This window comes from Cebus imitator, unplaced genomic scaffold (genome assembly GCF_001604975.1).
Source record: "Cebus imitator isolate Cc_AM_T3 unplaced genomic scaffold, Cebus_imitator-1.0 Scaffold45, whole genome shotgun sequence".
Lineage (NCBI taxonomy): Eukaryota > Metazoa > Chordata > Mammalia > Primates > Cebidae > Cebus > Cebus imitator.
In genome coordinates, this window is record NW_016107360.1 from 9,006,647 (window position 1) to 9,026,909 (window position 20,263).

General features: G+C 34.2%; 1 protein-coding gene across 3 annotated transcripts in view; it reads left to right on the plus strand.

The window, feature by feature from the left end:
- Window positions 1–19,950, plus strand: part of MPP6 (membrane palmitoylated protein 6) — a 126,863-nt gene extending 106,913 nt beyond the window's left edge. For all 3 annotated transcript variants that reach the window (XM_017527001.2, XM_037737916.1, XM_017527000.2), the window contains 3 exons: window positions 5,442–5,644; window positions 6,726–6,854; window positions 13,489–19,950. In XM_017527001.2, the coding sequence (XP_017382490.1) occupies window positions 5,442–5,644; window positions 6,726–6,854; window positions 13,489–13,665 (509 nt within the window). In that variant the 3' untranslated portion in view covers window positions 13,666–19,950. The remainder of the gene's footprint in view (window positions 1–5,441; window positions 5,645–6,725; window positions 6,855–13,488) is intronic.
- The last annotated feature ends 313 nt before the right edge of the window (window positions 19,951–20,263 follow it).

Sequence of the window (20,263 nt, forward strand, 5' to 3'; positions counted from 1 at the left end):
ATACAGGTATTTGTGTGGACATATGCCTATTTCTTTTGGGCATATACCTAGGAATGGAATTTGTTTGTGGGTTATATAGTGACTATATGTTTAACCTTTAGAATAACTTCCACACTGTTTTCCATAGTGGCTGTACATGTATCCTTTCACAATCCCAGCAGTGTATGAAGTTTCCAGTTTCTCCACATCCTCACCAACAGTTGTCATCTGGCTTTATAGTCATCCTAGTGGGTGTAAAGTTGTATCTCATTTTGGTTCTCATTTGCATTTCCTCAGCGGCTGATAATGTCAAACAACTTTTCATGTACAGTACATATTTGCCATTTATGTATTTTCTTTGGAGAAATGTCTCTTCAAACTGGTTGCCCATTTTTCAATTAGGTGATCTTTTTCTTAAGCTGTAAGAGGAGGTCATATTATATTCTGGGTACAAGTTCCTTACTAGGTATATGATTTGCAAATATTTATATTTTCTCTCATTCTTTGGTGACTTCTCATGTTTTTGATGGTGTCCTTTGATAGACAAAAGTTTTTCATTTTGATGAAGTCCAATTTTATGTATCTCTTGTTGCTCATGCTTTTTGTATCATATCAAATTTGATACTATATCAAAGCTTTCCCTAATCCAAGGCCACAAAGTTTTATGTCCATATTTGATTTTAAGAGCTTTATACTACTAATCTGTTAAATGCAGATTATAGTATCAGTTTTGTGTCATATGTGAGTAGAGGGTTCCAGCTTTATTCTTTTGCTGGCACATATCCAGTTGTCACAACACAATTTGTCAAAAAGAATAGTCCTTTCCTCCAGTGAATTGTCTTGCCACCCTTTTTGAAAATCAATTGATCGTAAATATGAAGATTTATTTATGAACTTGCAATTCTGTTCCATTAACCTAGATGTCGGTCCTTATGCTTGTCCCACATTGTCTTGATTACTGTATATTCGTATTAAGTTTCAGAATCAGGAATGGAGACTCTCCCCAACTTGTTCTTTTCTTTTTAAGCTTGTTTTGGCTCTTCTGGGTTCCTGGCATTTCTATATAAATTGTAAGGTAACCTTCCAATTTCTGCAGAAAAGGTAGCTAGAACTTTAAGAAGAATTATATGGACTCTCTAGACCAACTTGAGGACTGTTGCCATCTTAATATTAATTCTTTTAGTCTATAAGCATGGATGTATTTCCATTTATTTAGGTCTTTATTTTAATGCTATTTGTGGTTTTCATTGTACCAATTTTATGCCTGTCACATTTATTCCTATTTTATTCTTTAGCAAAAAGTATTTTCTTTTTTTTTTTTTTTTTTTTTTTTCCTTGCTCTAGTGTATAGAAATAAAACTGATTTTTGTGTATTGGCTTTGTCTTTTAGCCTTATTCACCTCATTGATTCTAATGATGATTTTTTTGTGTGGGTTCCTCAGGATTTTCTATATACAAAATCATGTCATCTGCCAATATAGTTTTACTTGTTCCAGTCTGGGTGCTGTTTATGTCTTTGCATTGTCTAATTGCCTCAACTAGAACCTGCAGTATAATGTGTAATAGTGTAATAGAAGTGACAAAAGTGGACATTTTTGTCTTGTTCATCATTTTAGGGAGAAAGGAGAAAGCATTCAATCTTTCCATTTTAGCTGTGGGTTTTTCTTTCATCAGATTGGAGAAGTTCCCTTCTGTTCCTACTTTGTGGGCTTTTTATCAAGAAAGGGTGCTAAATCTTGCCAAATGCTTTTTCTTTGTTGATGGGTCATACGATTTTTGTTTTTTATTGTTTTCTATTGATAATGATTCATTGATTTTCATGCATTGAACCAACATTGTATCATGTGGTAAATTCCATTTGGTCATGATGTATACCATCTTTTTTATATACTTCCAGATTCAGTTGCTTGTAGTTTGTAAGGATTTTTGCATCTATATTTATAAGGGATGTTGGTCTATAGTTTTCATTTCTTGTGATGTCATTGTCTAGCTTTGATATAATATGGGACTTATAGAATTAGTTGTGTAACATTCTTTCCTTTTTCATTGTTTTGGAAGAGTATGTGAAGGATTAGTTATAATTTTTTCAATGTTTGATGAAATTCACCCATGAAGCCATTTGACCCTGAGCTTTTCTTTGTAGGAAGTTTTGATTATTAATTCAGTCTCTTTACTTGTTATAGGTCAACTTGGATTTTTATTTTTTAATCAGTTTCAGGATTTCTGCAGGATTCATAGTAATATTTTTTTTTCATTTCTGATTTTAGAAATTTCAGTCTTCTTTTATTCTTAGTCTTTGTAAAGATTTGCCAGTTTTGTTGATCTGTTCAGACAACCAAATTTTGCCTTTGCTGATTTTGTGTTTTTTCTGCTTTCTAATTTTTGCTATAATCTTTATAATTTCCTTCTTTCTATTTATACTTTGGATTTATTTTATTCTCTTTCTCTGTGTGTGTGTTTTTTTTTTTAGGTAGAAAATTAAGTTATTGATTTGAGATCTTCTTTTTTAACATAGGCATTCACAGCTGTAAATTTCCCTCTAAGCAATGTTTTAGTTGCGTCCAAAAGTTTTTGGTATGCTGCGTTTTTGTTGTCATTTGTCTCAAAGTACTTTTGATTTGCGTGGGATTTTTTTTTTTTTTTTTTTTTTTTTTTTTTTTTTTTTTTTTTTTTTTTTTTTTTTTTTTTTTTTTTGTAAATAGGTTCAATGGTACATATCTCTGTAGATGGCTACAGAAACTTTAAAACTGTAATCCTGAATATACAGCTATGCAACACACCAATTAGCCAGATCTAAAATAATAAACTGGCTTCTTACCAAAACTATTCTGTTCCAACCCTTCTTCCCTCCACAGTGACCCTAAATCTTACATGAAAACAGTTACTGTGGCAGAACTGGAACCTATCTTTGTGACCCAAAGTAAAAACCAAAGAAGAAATAGCAATTCATTGGTTAGTTGGCGAAACCAAGCAATGCAGTGCCCTTCACTGTGCTGCTTCCTTTTACTCGTTTTGTCCTATTCTTCAGCGCATCCATGTTAGCTCTTAATACATTTGAATTAGCCATATGATTCAGCTCTTTAGAGCTCACCACAGCACTGATCTTTTCCCCATCACTAGCTTTTAAGACAATTGTCGAGGGGTTAAAGCCCTCCACGGAACCTTTTCTTAGAATGGGTTTAGTTCAACCATCATACGTCTTCAAGGTAATGAACATGCTACTGGACAATTGGCACTCTGGAAGAGCCTGGTCAGCTCTGTCTGTAACTGTGCTCTTGAACAGCACCATCTACTCTCAGAGTATTTTCTTTCACTTGTGATTGCTTATTTGATCCATTGGCTGTTTGGGAGTATATTGCTTATTTTCAAATTTCTAAAATTTTCTCTGTTATTAAATTAAGGCAATTTAACTTTCTTTATATATTACAAAATGATCCTAAAATAAAATAGAAAAACATTGATATTTTAGGTAGATAGGCTATGTTATAAATCCTGTTTTCTCTTTAACATTGGGATCTTTAGCTTAGTTAACAAATGAAATATTACTTTGTTGATTGTTTCTTTATTATTTGAAAAGCAGCTAAATTAAGAATTTTGACTATCACGAAAAAAATTACTTCTAAAAAATCACATCATGTAGTTGCTCAGTATAAAAGTTTAAGGAATCAATTGTAGTCAAACCTTCATGTTCTCATTTCTCTGTTCTGAAATATAAAGCAGTTGGAATATGTGGCAACATAGATTGTTTTTTGGAGTGTTGGTAGATAATAGGATTGTAGTTAAAATTCAGGTGAAAACTAACATTTCTCTAAGAATTAAAATTCCCTCAGCATGGAGGTAGGGGTAACACATGTACATATACATATTTATTTCAAGCAGCACACCCCTCTGTGTGGTTTCACAATAGGACTTCCCCCCCCTCAAAAAAAAAAAAAAAGCCCACTACTTTTTATAATTAATGTGCACAATGTTGAGCCAAGTCCTGTTATACATTTATTTGGGGAGTCAAAAGTTGCCTTAGAAGTTTTACTATACACCTTTGGTGAATAATTCCAGCAACCTTAAACATCATACACTTTAGAATATGAGTATGATGACTATCATAGCATCTTGAAGATTCTCAAAGATACTTTATAAACACTCTTCACAGTAGTCTAAGATGACTACTCTCAAGGTTGAGCCAGAAAACAAGGGGAGAAGGGAAGTCCTATTATACCTAATGATCTCATTTGACTCTTATTTTTGAGCATGAGTTTGAAGTTTATTTTGTTCTTAAAAAAGTTTTCTCTGTCTTATGCTTATTGAAAGTAGTCAGAACACTGTCATCTTTTATTTGGATTACTTTCTTAGTTTAATTTGGCGTACTTAATAATTCCATCAGTTATTCTGCAACTACTTAGCTAACAGAAGTAGGATACGTCTTATATCTGATCTATCCAAGCCCAGGGTAAGGCTAAGCTTGAAATAACACACTCAAAAATTACTTTTCTTCTTCAAAGCTAATGTTAACAAAGTTGTCAGAGAGTGCACCTTTGCAACAGTTTAAAAAATGGTAACCATTCCTAGCACAGACCAACTTGCAAAGAGTTGTGTCTCTGCAAGTATTCAAAGCTCTGAAATATCAGACAAAAGGATCTCCTACTTCTAAGTTTTGACTTGAGCTATTCAGTCTCTCATTCTCCCAGAAATAATATGTCGGGTCAGAGTAGAGAAAGTTAATAGACCATGATAATAATGAGGTGGCTAGCTCTACCCCTGAATTGTAAAATAAAACAATTAATAATTGGGAATATCGACAAACAGGAAGCTAAAAGAAAGGGTTGGTTTTGAGGTGTAAGGTACAGGATAGATAATTTGTGGGTGAAACTGCACTTTAAAAAATTGGTATTACAACTAAGAATAGGTGAACTTTGCTCACCTCTTGGGGCACTTAGGAAGTGTTAAAGTGGAAAGAAAGGATGTAATAGATTCCTAAGAGAGTGCTGGTCAGTTGAAAAGATACTTGCAACATGCCTCACACTTATTAACACTTAGCATAACTAGGAACTTCATTGAAGGGTCTGCTGCTAGGTAAATATATTTTGAGTTTCAAAGTGATTTTAAGAATCATATTTTTGGATACAAATTTTATGTTGGGGACTACCTCTTAAAATATTCCTCTAAGATACCAAGAAACTTTTTCTATTAAAGGGCCACATAATAAAGTTTTAGGCTTTTCAGTCCATACAGTCTGTCACAATTACTACCACCGTTTTAATGGGAAAGAAACCATCTATGATACGTAAACATGAGTATGACTGTGGTTCAATAAAACTTTATTTACAAAATTAAGAAACAGATCAGATTTGGCCATAGGCTGTAGTTTGCTGCACCAGGTAGAAAAATGTTAAGCTACCCTGTGTACTTTAGTTTATTTTTTATGCCCTACAATTTCTTTGTACAAAAATCTCAACATTATTTAGTTACTTCACGGAAACCAAGGGAAGATGAAAAAGATGGCCAGGCGTATAAGTTTGTGTCACGATCTGAGATGGAAGCAGATATTAAAGCTGGAAAGTATTTGGAACATGGGGAATATGAAGGAAATCTCTATGGAACCAAAATTGATTCTATTCTTGAGGTTGTCCAAACTGGACGGACTTGCATTCTGGATGTCAACCCACAGGTAAGCTGCTTTGATTCCAAAGCTGTTTTTTATATTTCGTTTTCTGTGGAGTTTTTTCATGTGTGTCAGGGGATGGTGAGTTGGGGTTGTTTGTTTTGTCAGGGTAGAAAGGTGGCTCTTTCTTTCTATTACCTTTGGGTGATAGAGAATGTTATTATGTATACATAGCTAGTTAAATAAATCTCTGAACAATTAGCCAACAGAGGCTTGGGTGGCAATAGAAACTGTGTGATTAGATCTACGGTGGAAGTTTAGTATGTATTTATTTACCTGTTCAGGTAATGCATAAATGCTTGTGTTAAGAAATGTTAAGTTTAAAACTTAAGTCTGCAATATAAAGAATAAAAAAATCACTCCACCTCCTACCTGACACACACGCATTACCTCTACATTATTCATTTTATTCTCACTCTGTGTTTCTCTCTCATCTACCCCTTCCCACTCCGCTGCACTCAGCCCAACGTCACTTCCGTACTCAGAGATAAGAATTGTTAATAGTTTCTTATGTATCTTTCTAGTAATTTTACTATGCCTTAAATACAAATATACATAAGGTAATGGGTTTTCTGTTTTTGTTGTTGTCTCTTTTTACATAAATGAAAAAAAAATTATATAGATTCTTCAGGGGTTTTATTATATAGTACTATTTCTTGAAGATATTTTTATGGTAGTTATGGAGCTTTTTTTCTTTGTAATTGCTATGTAGTACTTTATAGTATGAATATATATTCATTTATTTAACCACTGTCCAATTAATCAACATTGAAGTTATTTCTACTTTTTCAATATTAACAATTCTACAGTTTAACATAAAAAGAGTTTACATCACTCTTGATTTTTGGATCATTGTTTTGTACTTTGCTTTGTTCAAGAGGAACAGACTGAGTTCAGAACAAAATAAATGGATCATTATTTTAAGAAAGTACTATATGGAATGAGAAGGACAGAACGGGGATAGGTATTAAATTTTGTCCTTTAATCCACAGGACAAGTGCAAATAGTCTTTGATTTATACTAAAGGTAGCAGAATTCTGGTTCTCTATTATTATCTAAATTGGCTTATAATTATTCTTTTACACAGGCACTGAAAGTATTGAGGACATCAGAGTTCATGCCCTATGTCGTCTTCATTGCTGCTCCAGAGTTAGAGACGTTACGTGCCATGCACAAAGCTGTGGTGGATGCAGGAATTACTACCAAGCTTCTGACGGTGAGCTAGCCATGCAATTTTCCCTCTAAAATTTTTCCTTTTGTTTTGAGCATGTTTAACTTTTAGCTTTTTTTTTTTTTTTTTTTTTTTGAGGTAGAGTCTCCCTTTGTCACCTGGGCTGGAACAAAGTGGTGCAATCTTGGCTTATTGCAACCTCCATCTCCCAGGTTCAAGCAGTTCTCCTGCCTCAGTCCCCTAGGTAGCTGAGATTGCAGGTGTGCACCAATACAATAAAAATTTGTGTATTTTTAGTAGAGATGGGGTTTCAGAATGTTGACCAAGCTGGTCTCATCCTGACCTCAGGTAAACTGCCCACCTCGGCCTCTCAAAGATCTGGGATTACAGGCTTGAGCCACCATGCCTGGACATCTCTTATCTAATTATGTTTATGAAATAAACCTACTGTATAAGGTGCTACAGAATAAAAATTCGTTAGATGTAGTTAGATTCTGGAAAAGTATTCTTTTACTTGAAAATTATTGTTCACTTTATTTAAATCAAAAGTTTAGTTCTCCTTTGTAAAGTAAAATGGACCAATATTAAAATATACATATTAATTGAACCCCTTTATTTTGCTAGTGGGTAACTGGGCTCCAAGACCATTAGCAGTCATGTTTATTATATGGTTTATCATTGGTAGAGTCAGGTATTTTGATATTTAGTTTCTATTACATGTTTTCTCCTTTTTTTTTTTCCTTTTTCATTTATGGAAATTTAAAAATATGTACGAAAAGGAAAAAATGAGCCCCATATGCCCATCACCTGGCTTCAATAATCATGGCAATTTCTTGTTTTAATTAGACCCCTCCCCACTTCCTCCTCACCTTGAATTATTTTGAAGCAAATTTTTGATATAATGTCATCCATAAATACTTCAGTATTTATATCTGAAAGATAGACTTTTAAAATGTAATACCATTAATATACCATTAAATATGTTACTGTTATCTACATGCAGTCTATATTTGAATTCCCCCAAGGTTTTTTTTTTAAGTTGATTTGTTCAAATCAGGATTCAAACAAGATCAACATATTGAATTTGTTTGATGTCATCTAAATCTTTTTTCCAGCCTAATTCGGGTATAATTGACACACAATAAGCTCTACCTACCTAACGTGTCCAGCTTGATCAGTTTTGCCATATATTTGTACTCATGAACACCATTACAACCAAAATTTGAACATCTCCATCATCTCCACACATTAGCTTGTGCTCCTTTGTAACCTGCTCCCTGCACCCTTATCCCCACCACTCTCACCTTTCCTCTAACTGTACTTGATCATATGCCATGAAATCAGGTAGTATTAGTGTTCTTTTTCAAGTTGATATAGTCTCTATTTTCTGAATGTATGCAGCATCCTTATAATAAGTGTTCAATGTCTTTGCAGATTCTAACATTTGAGTCAGTTCTGGGTTGCTTTTGATTGAATTGTTTTTCTCTTTATTATGGGTGTATCTTCCTGCTTCTTTGCAATCCTGCTAACTCTTTTTGGATGCCATACGTTGTGAGCTTTGTTCTAGGATGCAGTTACTTGGAAACAGTTTGCTTTTTTCAGGTCTCACTTTTAAAATTAGGTAGGACCCAAGCAGTTCTCATTTTAGGGCCAGTTATTCCCCACAAATAAGGCAAGTCCCATTTGGTACTCTTACCACAGGACCTGTCAGTCATGAGGTTTTCTATTCTGGCTAAGGGGGAATAGGTACCATTTCTGGCTGGGTATGAGTACCTCTAATCCTTTCTGGGGGTTCTTTTTCAGCTTCAGGTCGTTGTACCTGTGTGCAGGTTGGTACTCAGCTGAATGCTGGAAGGAGACCTTCTGCAAATCTCCAAAGTCTGTCTGTGCTTCTCTTTGCCTCCAGCATTCTGTCCTGCAAACTCTTGCCACCTGGGTCTCCATGGACTCAGCTCTGTCCTCAGCTCAGTCCTATAGGCTCCTCTGGGATCATTCTCCCCAATCTAATGCCCAGAAACTCTTTCAAGCCAGTAAACTGGGGTAATCCTAAGACTCACTTCATTTGTTTTGTCTTTCTTGGATCTCTGTTTTTAATATTTTGATATATAGTGTCTTAAAAACTGTTGTTTCATACATTTTGTCAGTAAATTGTTAGGTGGGAGAGTTAGTCTGGTGCCTGTTATTTCACCTTGGCTAGAAGCAGACATCCCTTTAGTACCTCTTAATCCACCCTCCCTACCCTCTGTTTTCACATTGCAATTTAGTTGTTAAAATAAAATTAGATCATTTATCCTACAGCATGTTCCATAGTCTGGATTTTACCCATTCTGTCCCCATTGTACCATTTTCCTCTATCCCTTCTATTTCCTGTAAACTGATAGGTTGCTCTATTGGGTTGGTCAGACACAGATTCAGGTTATTCAGGTTTTTTATTGGTTTTGGTTGTTTTTTGAAAGAAAAATTCGTAAGTGGTACTTGTTTTATTACATCATGAGACATATGTCAGGCTCTTTTTTTGTTATAAGTTTAATCAGTTGGGGGTCAGAAGTTGTTAGCCTGATATATAAAGTTCCTCAGTAACTCTTTACTTACTGGTTTTAGCAAACTAGTGATCTTTGCCTTGGATAGATTATATTTTTAGAGATAGCAAAGTGGTAGTATTCTGAATTTGTCATTCCTTCTACATTTATAAACTAGAATTCTTGAAAAGAACTTTTTGTCATCAAGTAGTTGATTATTCTGAGGTTCATACAGGAAAGGCAGGATACATGTTTGATACTGTCCCTTTGTAGGTCAGCTTTCAGAATAATGAGTTTATTCCCCCAAGAGCCTCTATAGGTGTCAGGTGACCAGCTGCGGTTGGCTTTGTTTTTAGTTTCATGAGCGCATAAGTTCAGACTTATTTGATGTGCTTTACTCTGTGCAATGATTATTTTTATTGATGCTCAGATTGTCCCATCTTTGACCAATAGGAGCTTATTCTAGTTGGCCCTTGAGACCTTTTTTTTCATGACTCTGATAGTCTTGGATAGCTTCCTTGCTATCTGGTAGAACAAATGTTCCAGGCTCATCTTGTACATTTTCTATTCTAGGCCGAGAATCAGCCATTTTTCCAAGACACTTTGGTTTCTTTTAGGGTAAATGGTGTTTTAAGACCATGATACTAACAGTGCCCATTGTCACAGAGTTGATCATTGCTTCTTGCTAGACCTTTTTATGTAGACAGTAGCATATATGCTTTTCTCTTTGTATGTTTGAAGGAAAATATATCATGAATTCATTCTGATATTTTCCAATCAAATTCAAGATTACAGGATTTTTATTTTATATGTCTAATTCCTTTCTCTTATCCTGAATATCCCAGCTCTCAAAAACACTGGAAATGTTGGAATTAGACTATCAAGTAATTGCTCATTTGCTTTATTCCACAGTACAAACACAACATTATGGGAATAAGTATATCAACACAACCACCACCAGTATGATTACTGTGAACACCCCCAAACCCCCTACCTAGTTCTTTCTCTCTTTAGAGTATATCCAACTAAGTACATACAGTCAGATCACAATGTTTTAAAGTCACTTAAAGTACCTGCACTCTGTGAATTTAGCTCAGTTACTTTTTTTAATGTTTAAATTGCTGTGTCTTCAGCTACTGGGAGTCTATTCAGCTTGGCTTCTGAGTCTTTTTAACGCAATTCTAGTAGTGTTTGATGATTCCTTGCTTTCTCGTATGACAAGATGTTCCAGATTATTCTACATTTTCTGGCCAAGACCTGGAAGCAGCCATTAGAAGTCCTTGTTTCTTTTAGTGGGAGATAGTATTTAAAGATAATTCAGTCAGTAAGGGTGTACATTAAACTCAGTTGGACATTGTTTTTAGACCTTTTCAGTAGCCAGAGGTAGGAAATAATTTTTTCTTTTTTTAGAAAACATACATCATTAGTTCAGTTTGATAGTTTCAAATGAAATTTTACATTATTCTTACTTTTTTGGCTTTATGTTTGCCTTTTTTTCCCTCTTACCCTGAAAACCCTGGTTCCTGACGATATTAACATCATCTCTTATCTTACATGTATGTAAATATAAACTAAGTACACGTACACATATAATTTCTGAGTAATATCTGAATTAACAGTATGATTATTGAAAAGTTTTAAGTTTCAGGCTTTTATTAATTGTTCTTAGGATATGTCTCACTAGATTATTTTTTTTCCGTCAACTTTTAAGTTCTGGGGTTCATGTGCAGGATGTACAGGTTTGTTACATAGGTAAATGTGTGCCATGTTGGTTTGCGGCACAGATCAACCCATCACCTAGGTATTAAGCCCAGCACCTATTAGCTATTCTTCCTGATGATCTCCCTCCCCCATGCTCCCACCCTGACAGTCCCCAGTGTGTGTTATTTCCCGCCATGTGTCCATGTGTTCTCATCGTTCAGCTCTCACTTATGCCCCACTAGATATTCTTTTCTTTTAAAGTCACTGAAATAATTCCTTGTTGTATGGTTAAACCACCAACTTGAAACACCGGTTTATTTGTTTTATTTTGCTTCTGATTTTAAAGAATTGCTTTTTTAAATTTGAATTTAAATTTTGTTGTATAACTCTATACAACATTTGTATCACTCCAACATAAATCTTAAAACAAATCAAGCTTTTCTGTGCTCTCTACACTTTGTTTCCTTCCACCCACATAGGCTGCCATTGTTGGTAGCCATTTTACCATATTAGTTTCTAATATAAGCAAGTGTGCCTGTGTATCCGCCTTCCCCCTGTTTTATACACAAATAGTAGCTTATATACAAAATGTGTCTGCATTTTTCCATACCACTATATCCTGGAGACCACTCTGTAGCCAGAGAGAGAATCTTTATTCCTGTTCAATCTGTAGAGTATACTCCATTATTGTTAACAGGCTTTGTTTTTTAACAAACCAAATTGCTAATGGCTATAATTGGCAAGGATTGTTTTCAACTTGCACTGTGGCTTGTTTATACATCTATAATCAAATATATTTTAGTTGTTTCAAACTCATTTAGAAATCTCAGTATTAGCTGAAATGTAAGTATTAGGGTTCTTCAGATCTAGCAGTGAATCCAGTTCTCTCTCTACACTTTCTACACAAATGACATTCTTGGGTGCTTCCATCAACATCATTTACATTTATACCATTGTTCTGCTAATGATTTATAGGCAGTGAGCACAGACCTCAGAGCTCTGATTTTATAACAGTCACCTGCTGTACATCTCCACTTGAATGTCTCACAGATATCTTAAGCTAACCATATTACAAAGTAGCACACTTTGTTTCCCACAGAAATTATGCTCTCCCCACCCCTCAACTCTGCATCTTACACAGCCACCCATTTACCTAACTTAGAAACCTAAGAGCAGTTTTTGACTCATTCCTTTTCCTCCCTTTTCAAGTCCTGGATGATGTAAAAAGCTAATCCTGATGATTGTATCGCCGAAATAAATTTCCATTCTGGTGTCATTTTCATCTCCTCTGTTACCATCATCACCTTCTCTCTGACCTGGATTCCTGCCAGCAGTCTCCCTGCTTCCACTCATGTCATGTCACATTGTCACTCGGGGTTTTTCCATCTCGTAGGGGTCCTTCATGACCTACCTTGTTCCCCAGCCCTTCACCCATTCTGGTCTTCTTTCACTACCGTAAACATGCCAAGGTTGTTTCCTTCCTCTGGATTTTTCCCTGCTATTCGCTCTACCTGGATGCTGTGATCTCCTTATTTTCATTTAGTTCTCAGCTTAACTGTCATTTACTACTCAGTCTCTTTCCAATCACTTTATCTAAAGTAGATGTCTTAAAATTCTTTGTGCCTGTTTTGTTTCCTTCATGGTAATTATCACAACTTGCAATTTTTTATGTTTATTTCCTCTTTATTTCCTTCACTAAAGGATAGAAATCCTCTGTCTCATTCATTGTCATACCCACTGATTCTGAAACATAGTAGATATCTTAATAGGAACTCAATAAACATCTGTAGAATATGTAGAAGTACAGTAAAATTCAAAACACCATCTTATGAAAAGCTTTACTTGTTTATTTAGAACCCATTGCTTATGTACTCCCCACATCATTTCAAAATGACTAAAACTACTTTATGAAATATAAACAGTGTCTGGACAAAAACGTAAATAAAAGTATGTGAGTGTGTGTTTTGGTGGAGGATGGGTAGCATGTAAGATTAATCTTCAAAAAACACTTCTAAGATTCTCTGACCTTATCTTAAAGAGAGATAGCAAATTTGGCTTTGAGCTTAACAACCACTGCAAATTGAGTTCCATGATGTTCTGTACCTAGACCATAAGACAAAAAAATCTTTTGAAAAGGATGATACAGTTGAGCTGGAAACCAGTCACCTGCAGTAATTATGTTACCGTAGATTCATAGTCTTTCCATTAGAAACCTTATCCTAATATCAGTGAAACAGATGATGCAAAATACTCATAAATGTAAAGATGAGTGTTGTTGGAAAGACTAAGACGTGAACAGATGGCAGTGTCATCTTTAACACTCTTTATGGATTAGATTTGGAGGATTAATACCAGAATTACAAGAAATATATCTAACCTATTATATTCACTTCTAGTTGGACTTTGAGCAAGTAAATATGCATTGTAATACAAACATTTCCTTAAAAACTCTTCAACAGGACTCCGACTTGAAGAAAACAGTGGATGAAAGTGCACGGATTCAGAGAGCATACAATCACTATTTTGATTTGATCATCATAAATGACAATTTAGACAAAGCCTTTGAAAAACTACAGACTGCCATAGAGAAACTGAGAATGGAACCACAGTGGGTCCCAATCAGCTGGGTTTACTGATGATTCAGTAAGGTTAACAATGAAATTAAACTTTTAAAAAGTGACTGCAACAAATAAACCTCTACTGAGAAAATACATCACAGATAGAAGATATCTGCCAAGTCCAGGCATTTTTATGGTGTAGATTGAAATAACAGTACACTGTTCTGAATTTTTATATAAAATGTGATTGGGAAGGTGTACTAATATATAATTTATCTTAATTTTTCTAACTTTGTATGGATAATCTTTCTATTCATATCACATAAAGAAATGCGTTGAAGCATTTTGTATATGTTTTGATTTAGTACCCTTGCCTTTTTCATCAAAGGAATTTTCAAATCATTCACTCTAACATTGGTCTCACATTTTCACTGTGATAATGAATATTACTTGAAATAGTTTTGTAAAGCTGTCATTTAGTTCAGTATTCAAATAGTGAAGGGTTAGTCTTATCAGAAGAAAATAGTTACTGACCTTCCTTATAAATTTCTTACAAAAGCAGAATTTTAATGTCAGTGTTATAGCTAGTCTACTACCATCTAAATCTGATATCAAAAGTCTGATCAGTTTACATATTTTCATTATTTCAGAGATGTATGGCTATCCATTCTAATTTAAACAGATAGTTTTGTGTCTTCATTTCTATCTTTACTGAAAAATTGAAGAGCAATACCTTGCACTCTCTTATGAAGTTATTCTTTTTATTTGTTGCAGTGAGTGATATGCTGATGCTAACTAATTTAACATGTACACAGTAAGCTCTGGGGCTTGGAAGCAAGGTCATGCAGACTGAGAGAGTGCCTTATCCTGTAAAACCTTACAGCAAAATGACACTTGAAGAAAGTTTATTTTCACGTGTAAAAGTTTAACTGACAAAAGGAACCTACTACTTTAAACAGTGTTTTTATTAGAACATGGTCTGCAAATGTGTCATGAGTCTGCAAATTTTTGTTATGTTTAAAGATGCCTCTAAGTTTGCAGTTGGAGGTTTTTGTGAATAATCAATGTGCTTTTAGAAATGTGATGTGATCCTTAGGGTGCCTGTTCTGTCTGTTGTGTTGAGAACCAAATCCATTGAACAACTTAAAAAATTTGGAAATAATTGTCAGCTATTTTGTATACATACACACAAAATATATACATTATATAATATGTATATTATGTATTATATATATTAAATAATGTTTTGTATATTTTTTACATATCTGTTAAGAAATGTAGTTTTTTGTTTTTTGAGATGGAGTCTCTCCGTTGCCCAGGCTGGAGTGCAGTGGTGTGATCTTGGCTCTCTGCAGCCTCCACCTCCTGGGTTCATGAGATTCTCGTGCCTCAGCCTCCCAAGTTGCTGGGATTACAGGTGCACACCACCATTCCTGGCTAATTTTGTATTTTTAGTAGAGACAGGGTTTCACCATGTTGGTCAGGCTGGTCTCAAACTCCTGACCTCAAGTGATCCACCCACCTTGGTCTCCCAAAGTGCTGGGATTACAGGCATGAGCCATTGCGCCTGGACAAGAAACATACTTCTTGTTTAATGATTGTGGAAAGAAGTTCTCCTTTAGATGCATTGACTTGCATAAATTCCCACATACACCTCAGTTAATATCCTCCTTTACGATTCTTGGATAATAGAAATTCTTTGTAAAACATACTCAGAGATGCAGTTCATTATTAAATTACAGTAACCATATTCTATATTGTTGCTAGCTTTCCATTAAACACTATTCACACTTTAAAGGCTTAGGTACTTAAATATTGATGTTTATCTTTGTCTGGTGTTAGGCATCAGACACGTGACTGCTGAATTTGTTTTTTCCCTCATCAGAGTTGTCATATGGAATGCCAGCTGGGAGGACTTTGAGGGAAAAGAAAATAAATGACAAAAAGCAGTATTCACACATTGTTTAAAATATTTTTCATGATAAAATAAAACACCCAAGTTGTCATATTGTTAAAGTTGGAAAGCTATAGGTTTTTCTTTTTTTTAACTGTAGATTTCATGGCCAGAACACAAATTCACATTTCTTGTCCCTGGACAGGAAATTGGTAACAAAATGGATTGTACTATTTTAATAACTATGGAAACTTTTAAACTACATGTATTTACACCAAATTCTTGGCTTCTCAAAGCAACACAAATCAAAGCACAGTATCAAGGTGAGGCCCTATGACTTAGTGTTTCAACACACACTGGAAATTTTAAGAGAAATTTCAGTTCTGCAGTCTCAGGAATCATGCTGTATTGTCTAATATACTTTCAGGCTGCGGCATGGAGCCTCTTTAAACAGCTTTGGGATAATTATAGCAGCACAAAAAGGTTATCTGCAAAATATTTCAATTATCTTGGTACAATAGATGACTTTTACATCATGTATATTGTTAGCCTTATGTGATATAAAATGTATTACTTAGAAAATATACTTAAAGGAATTATTTCTATTATAAATGGTATTCATGATTAACTACTTAATTAATGCTCATTAGATTTCTCCTAATATAAAATGAAATGATGCAGTTTAGTTCATTTCAGTCTAGATGCCAATGCTAACAATAATATATTTGGATAAGTTTATTGTATGTCAATGAAGAATCATTGAACTTGAAACCCAAGTCCCATATGAATCTGCAGGAACAAGCAGTGCTCTGCTGGGGCAAGAAGCTCCAGAGGTCCCGGGTTCTTCCCAGGTAATCAGAGTATAGCTGTGATCAAAGAAATATGAACTTCTCTTTTGGGAAGATCTGAGGTGATTAGCGTTATAAAAGAGAAAATGGTTTAAAGTGATGTTGAGCAATTGGTAAGGGTTGAAATACACACATTCATGTGCTTTTGGGAAACATGATGTGCCAACACATTAATGTGCCTGAGGGTTCCTTGTGGACAGATGAGTGTCCACATTTCAGCACTCAGGGCATGACTGTACACAGCCTAAGACTATACATATATATTTTCATTTTCAAATGTACAAATATCCATAGAGGTGATGTTCCTAGATAAGTCACTTAACTATAACAGAGAAATAAATGTGATGGCCCTACAAAGTAGAATTTTCACTTTCATTACAGCCATGCCTTTATTATACAGTCTCCATTTCTGTGTAATATTTGGATATCACATATCAAATACATCAGGACGTTGTTTATTTTGGCTAACTTTATACAATTGCTGAACATAGCTTTCTGAAATAGAAATTGTATTAGAAACTCAGTATGCCTGCAGCAGTAGTAGCCTAATCCCTAGATTTTAGACTCTAATAAATTTATAGTAGTCTTTAAGAAGTTTCCTTTAAAGCAACAAATAGATTATTAAGGCAAATTTAGATAATATCCCAAGTTAGCAATAAAATACAACCGTGTGACATTATAGATTATGTCCAGTTACTAACTGCTTTGACCATAATATCCCAATGACAATAAAAAATGATCCTTGCTTTAAAAATTATTAAATGGTACATATTTTTATGTATAAGAAGTGTCATGATCCCAGTGATTGGAGTTGATTTTCACGGTGGATAGCCATAGAATTAGGTAAAATTATTTTGAATTGGCAAACTAAAGATAAAAATTTTGCAAATTGCTCAAAATAATAATCTACTTACATTTTACTTTTATAACTTCTGAAATAGCACTCCATTATCCAGAAATCGCATGCTAGACAGCCAATAATTTTATCAGTGAACCTTAGCTAAACATGAAAAAGGCAATCCTGAAGTTTTATGTACATAGTTCATTTTTAAAATGTTTGAGTTGCCATATATTATGTATGTATGTGTGTGTATATATATATATATATACACAGCTCTGTGTATAATATGTAAAGTTCTCCCAAAATACATGAATATAAAACTGAATGTATTCATTCATGTAATTTTAACTAGTATTCTAAAATTTTAAATTACTCCCATTTCTTAAACATTCTGAAAATTTTTTTAGTTTATTTTAAAAGGTTCTGGTTCCACCTTGAAGCTGATAATCTTTCTGAAAAATATATGAGAAGTTAAGCTCAGAAAGTAGTCATTATCATAATTTACTTTTCTTAAGGAAAAAGGGGAGGGTTTTGGATAGAAACCTCTTGGGAAATTTTAAAACTTTGGAATTAATCTGTAATATGATTTGGGCTGAGATTATGGTAACTGCCTTTGTCTTATTTCAAGAGGTTTGCTGTGAGAATTCCTGTAATAACATCTGTAATGTATCTAGAGTTCTGGGAGAAATTCATTCTTTTAAATAATGGAATTATAGTATATAATACAAATGAATACTCACAAAATTTAAGAATACATTTGAATAATAATTCAGCATCTGTCAGTTTTTATGCAGGTATATACCTGAGGAAGATGACAGTTCTGTAATTTTTTAAGGTAAGGTTATTTTTAAATTGCATTTTTGTTCTAGCCTTTTGCAATTTATAGTATTTTAAAAATATTTTTCATAATTCATGCTACATTCTGTGTTCTTGGAATGTTTTTTGAAAAATATACAGATTCAAATGTGTATCATGAGTCCTTAATATATTAAACGGTGAAAGAATGAGATTTCTAAAGTGAGAAGCATGGTTCACACCACTTTGGGAATACACTGCAGTACTTTAAAAAAAAAAAAAAAAAAAGTATTCTCTAGTGATAAAATTAAAGACAGGGTACTGGCCAAGATCCTAATTCTGACGTCTGTGTGATCTTTGATGAAATTTATATTTCCCTTTATCATTACTATTCTACTTGTTAAGTGAGGCTAAGTTAATATTTGTCTTCGCCTTAAATTTGTAACTGTGATGTGGCAAATGCTGAACTGAAAATTCTTTATTGAATTACTTTATCTGTTCTCTTTTATTTTACAGTGTACCTTTTTCTGAAGTAATGTAGTGAATGGTGAATACCACTCAGGAATTCTTGCAGTTTTAAAATAACCCCAAAGATACAGTTTCAGCCAGAAGAGGGTCTATTCTGCTCTCTTAGTCCTAATCAGAAAGTCCCTTTTAGCTTATGATCCCATATTAAAGCCAAACCCTTAGCAGATCTGTGCTGCCAACCAGATCACTCACAAATCAAACAAAATGTAAGCAAGCAATCCAGTACTCGGTTACACCAGAAGACTGTGAGCTTTGCCCCGGAAAACTGTCCTACTTTATTATCCTGAAATCACTGCAGGCATTTTTTTGACCCATACCATTAATTTTAAAAAGCCTCTATTTCTTTGTAGAAAGAAACATTCACAGTAAGGTCTAGTTAGTGAACCTTAAAATCCAGATTTTAATCCACTTTAGTTATTACTTTCTAATTGCTTCTCAGTCATTAGCTAATAGGGAGTGGTGTGATAAATTTGACTTATCGTCACATACAAAAGTTGGTGAGAAGGGATAGTTCTCTTCCTTTCTTTTTTCCCCTCCTGGCTCTTACTGTTTTCTGATCTCCAGTATAAATGGAATGAACACATCTATAGTTAAGGTAAATGCCCCTTATAAAATCAGAAGATTGAGTGATTTACTGCTTGTAAAACAACTGTTTTTGAATCCCATGAAATAGGTGATATCGCTAACACAGAACAGAAGCCAAAAAGGTCTTAAAATTAGATGTCTTTATTGTACTTCAGCCAACAGCAAGCCAGGAGTAGGAACATGTATAAATATGACAGGCCATATATGAAATTTGGCTCTCCTCCTATCCAAGTGTCTTGGGAGCTTGGAGGAAGCCTTAAACAGGAAAAAAGTATACTCATCTGATGTATGTAGGAACTCATCAGCTGTAAATTACCAACGTTAAACCAGAAGTCATTACCAGTTATGTGTGGTTTTCATCTTACCCTTGAATAGCAGAGGTGGACAGTAGTGTAAGTAACATTGCTTTAAAGACATGAAGCTTGTCCTGGTAAACATGGTCCAAATGAGAAGTGCCTCCATCGTTTCAGGTAGAATCAGATTTCAGGCATAAGCTTAGCTACATCTGTATTTGAAATACAGTATAAATATTTCTTATGTCTCTGTATCCTTTTTAAAAAAGAACTGCTTACTGGCTGTTTCTTCAGTAACATTGATTTTTTTTTTTTTTTTTAAAGTAGTATCTTGGACTGTGTTGTAAAAGAATGAGCACTGACTTTCAGCAATAAGTGCAATTTCTCCATGTTATGTTGAGCTCTGTTAGATTCTGTGATGAGTATTTGAGGTGAAACCTTGCTATGGGAATTTTTTATTCCTCCTCCACCCCCCACACCCCCGCCAGTTCATTTTGGTAAATCTTTTCTTTGAACACAGATGCATGCTTTTTTTAACCTCTAGTCTTTGAAGTGACTGTAGAAGAGAATTTTTAAAAAGGAGGGCAGAATGCTTGTTAGCAATCTGAAAATCAAAGCTGAACAAGCTGCTTAAGTTTCTGATTAAGAAGTTTAAAAATAAAAACTAATTGCTACTGCTTTCCAGGTAATTTGTATAACTGGTTTCTGTATAAAAGAAACATTATTGCTGTTGTTGTATAAATAAAATTTTCCTGCAGTACAATTAAGTATTGATTTTTCAGAAACTGACCCTATAAACCTTTTCACATAATTCCATGTGCTGTCCAAAACAAAAATAATTGAAATGTCTAATCCATGAGATTACATATTCCTGGTAAGATATTTTTGTATA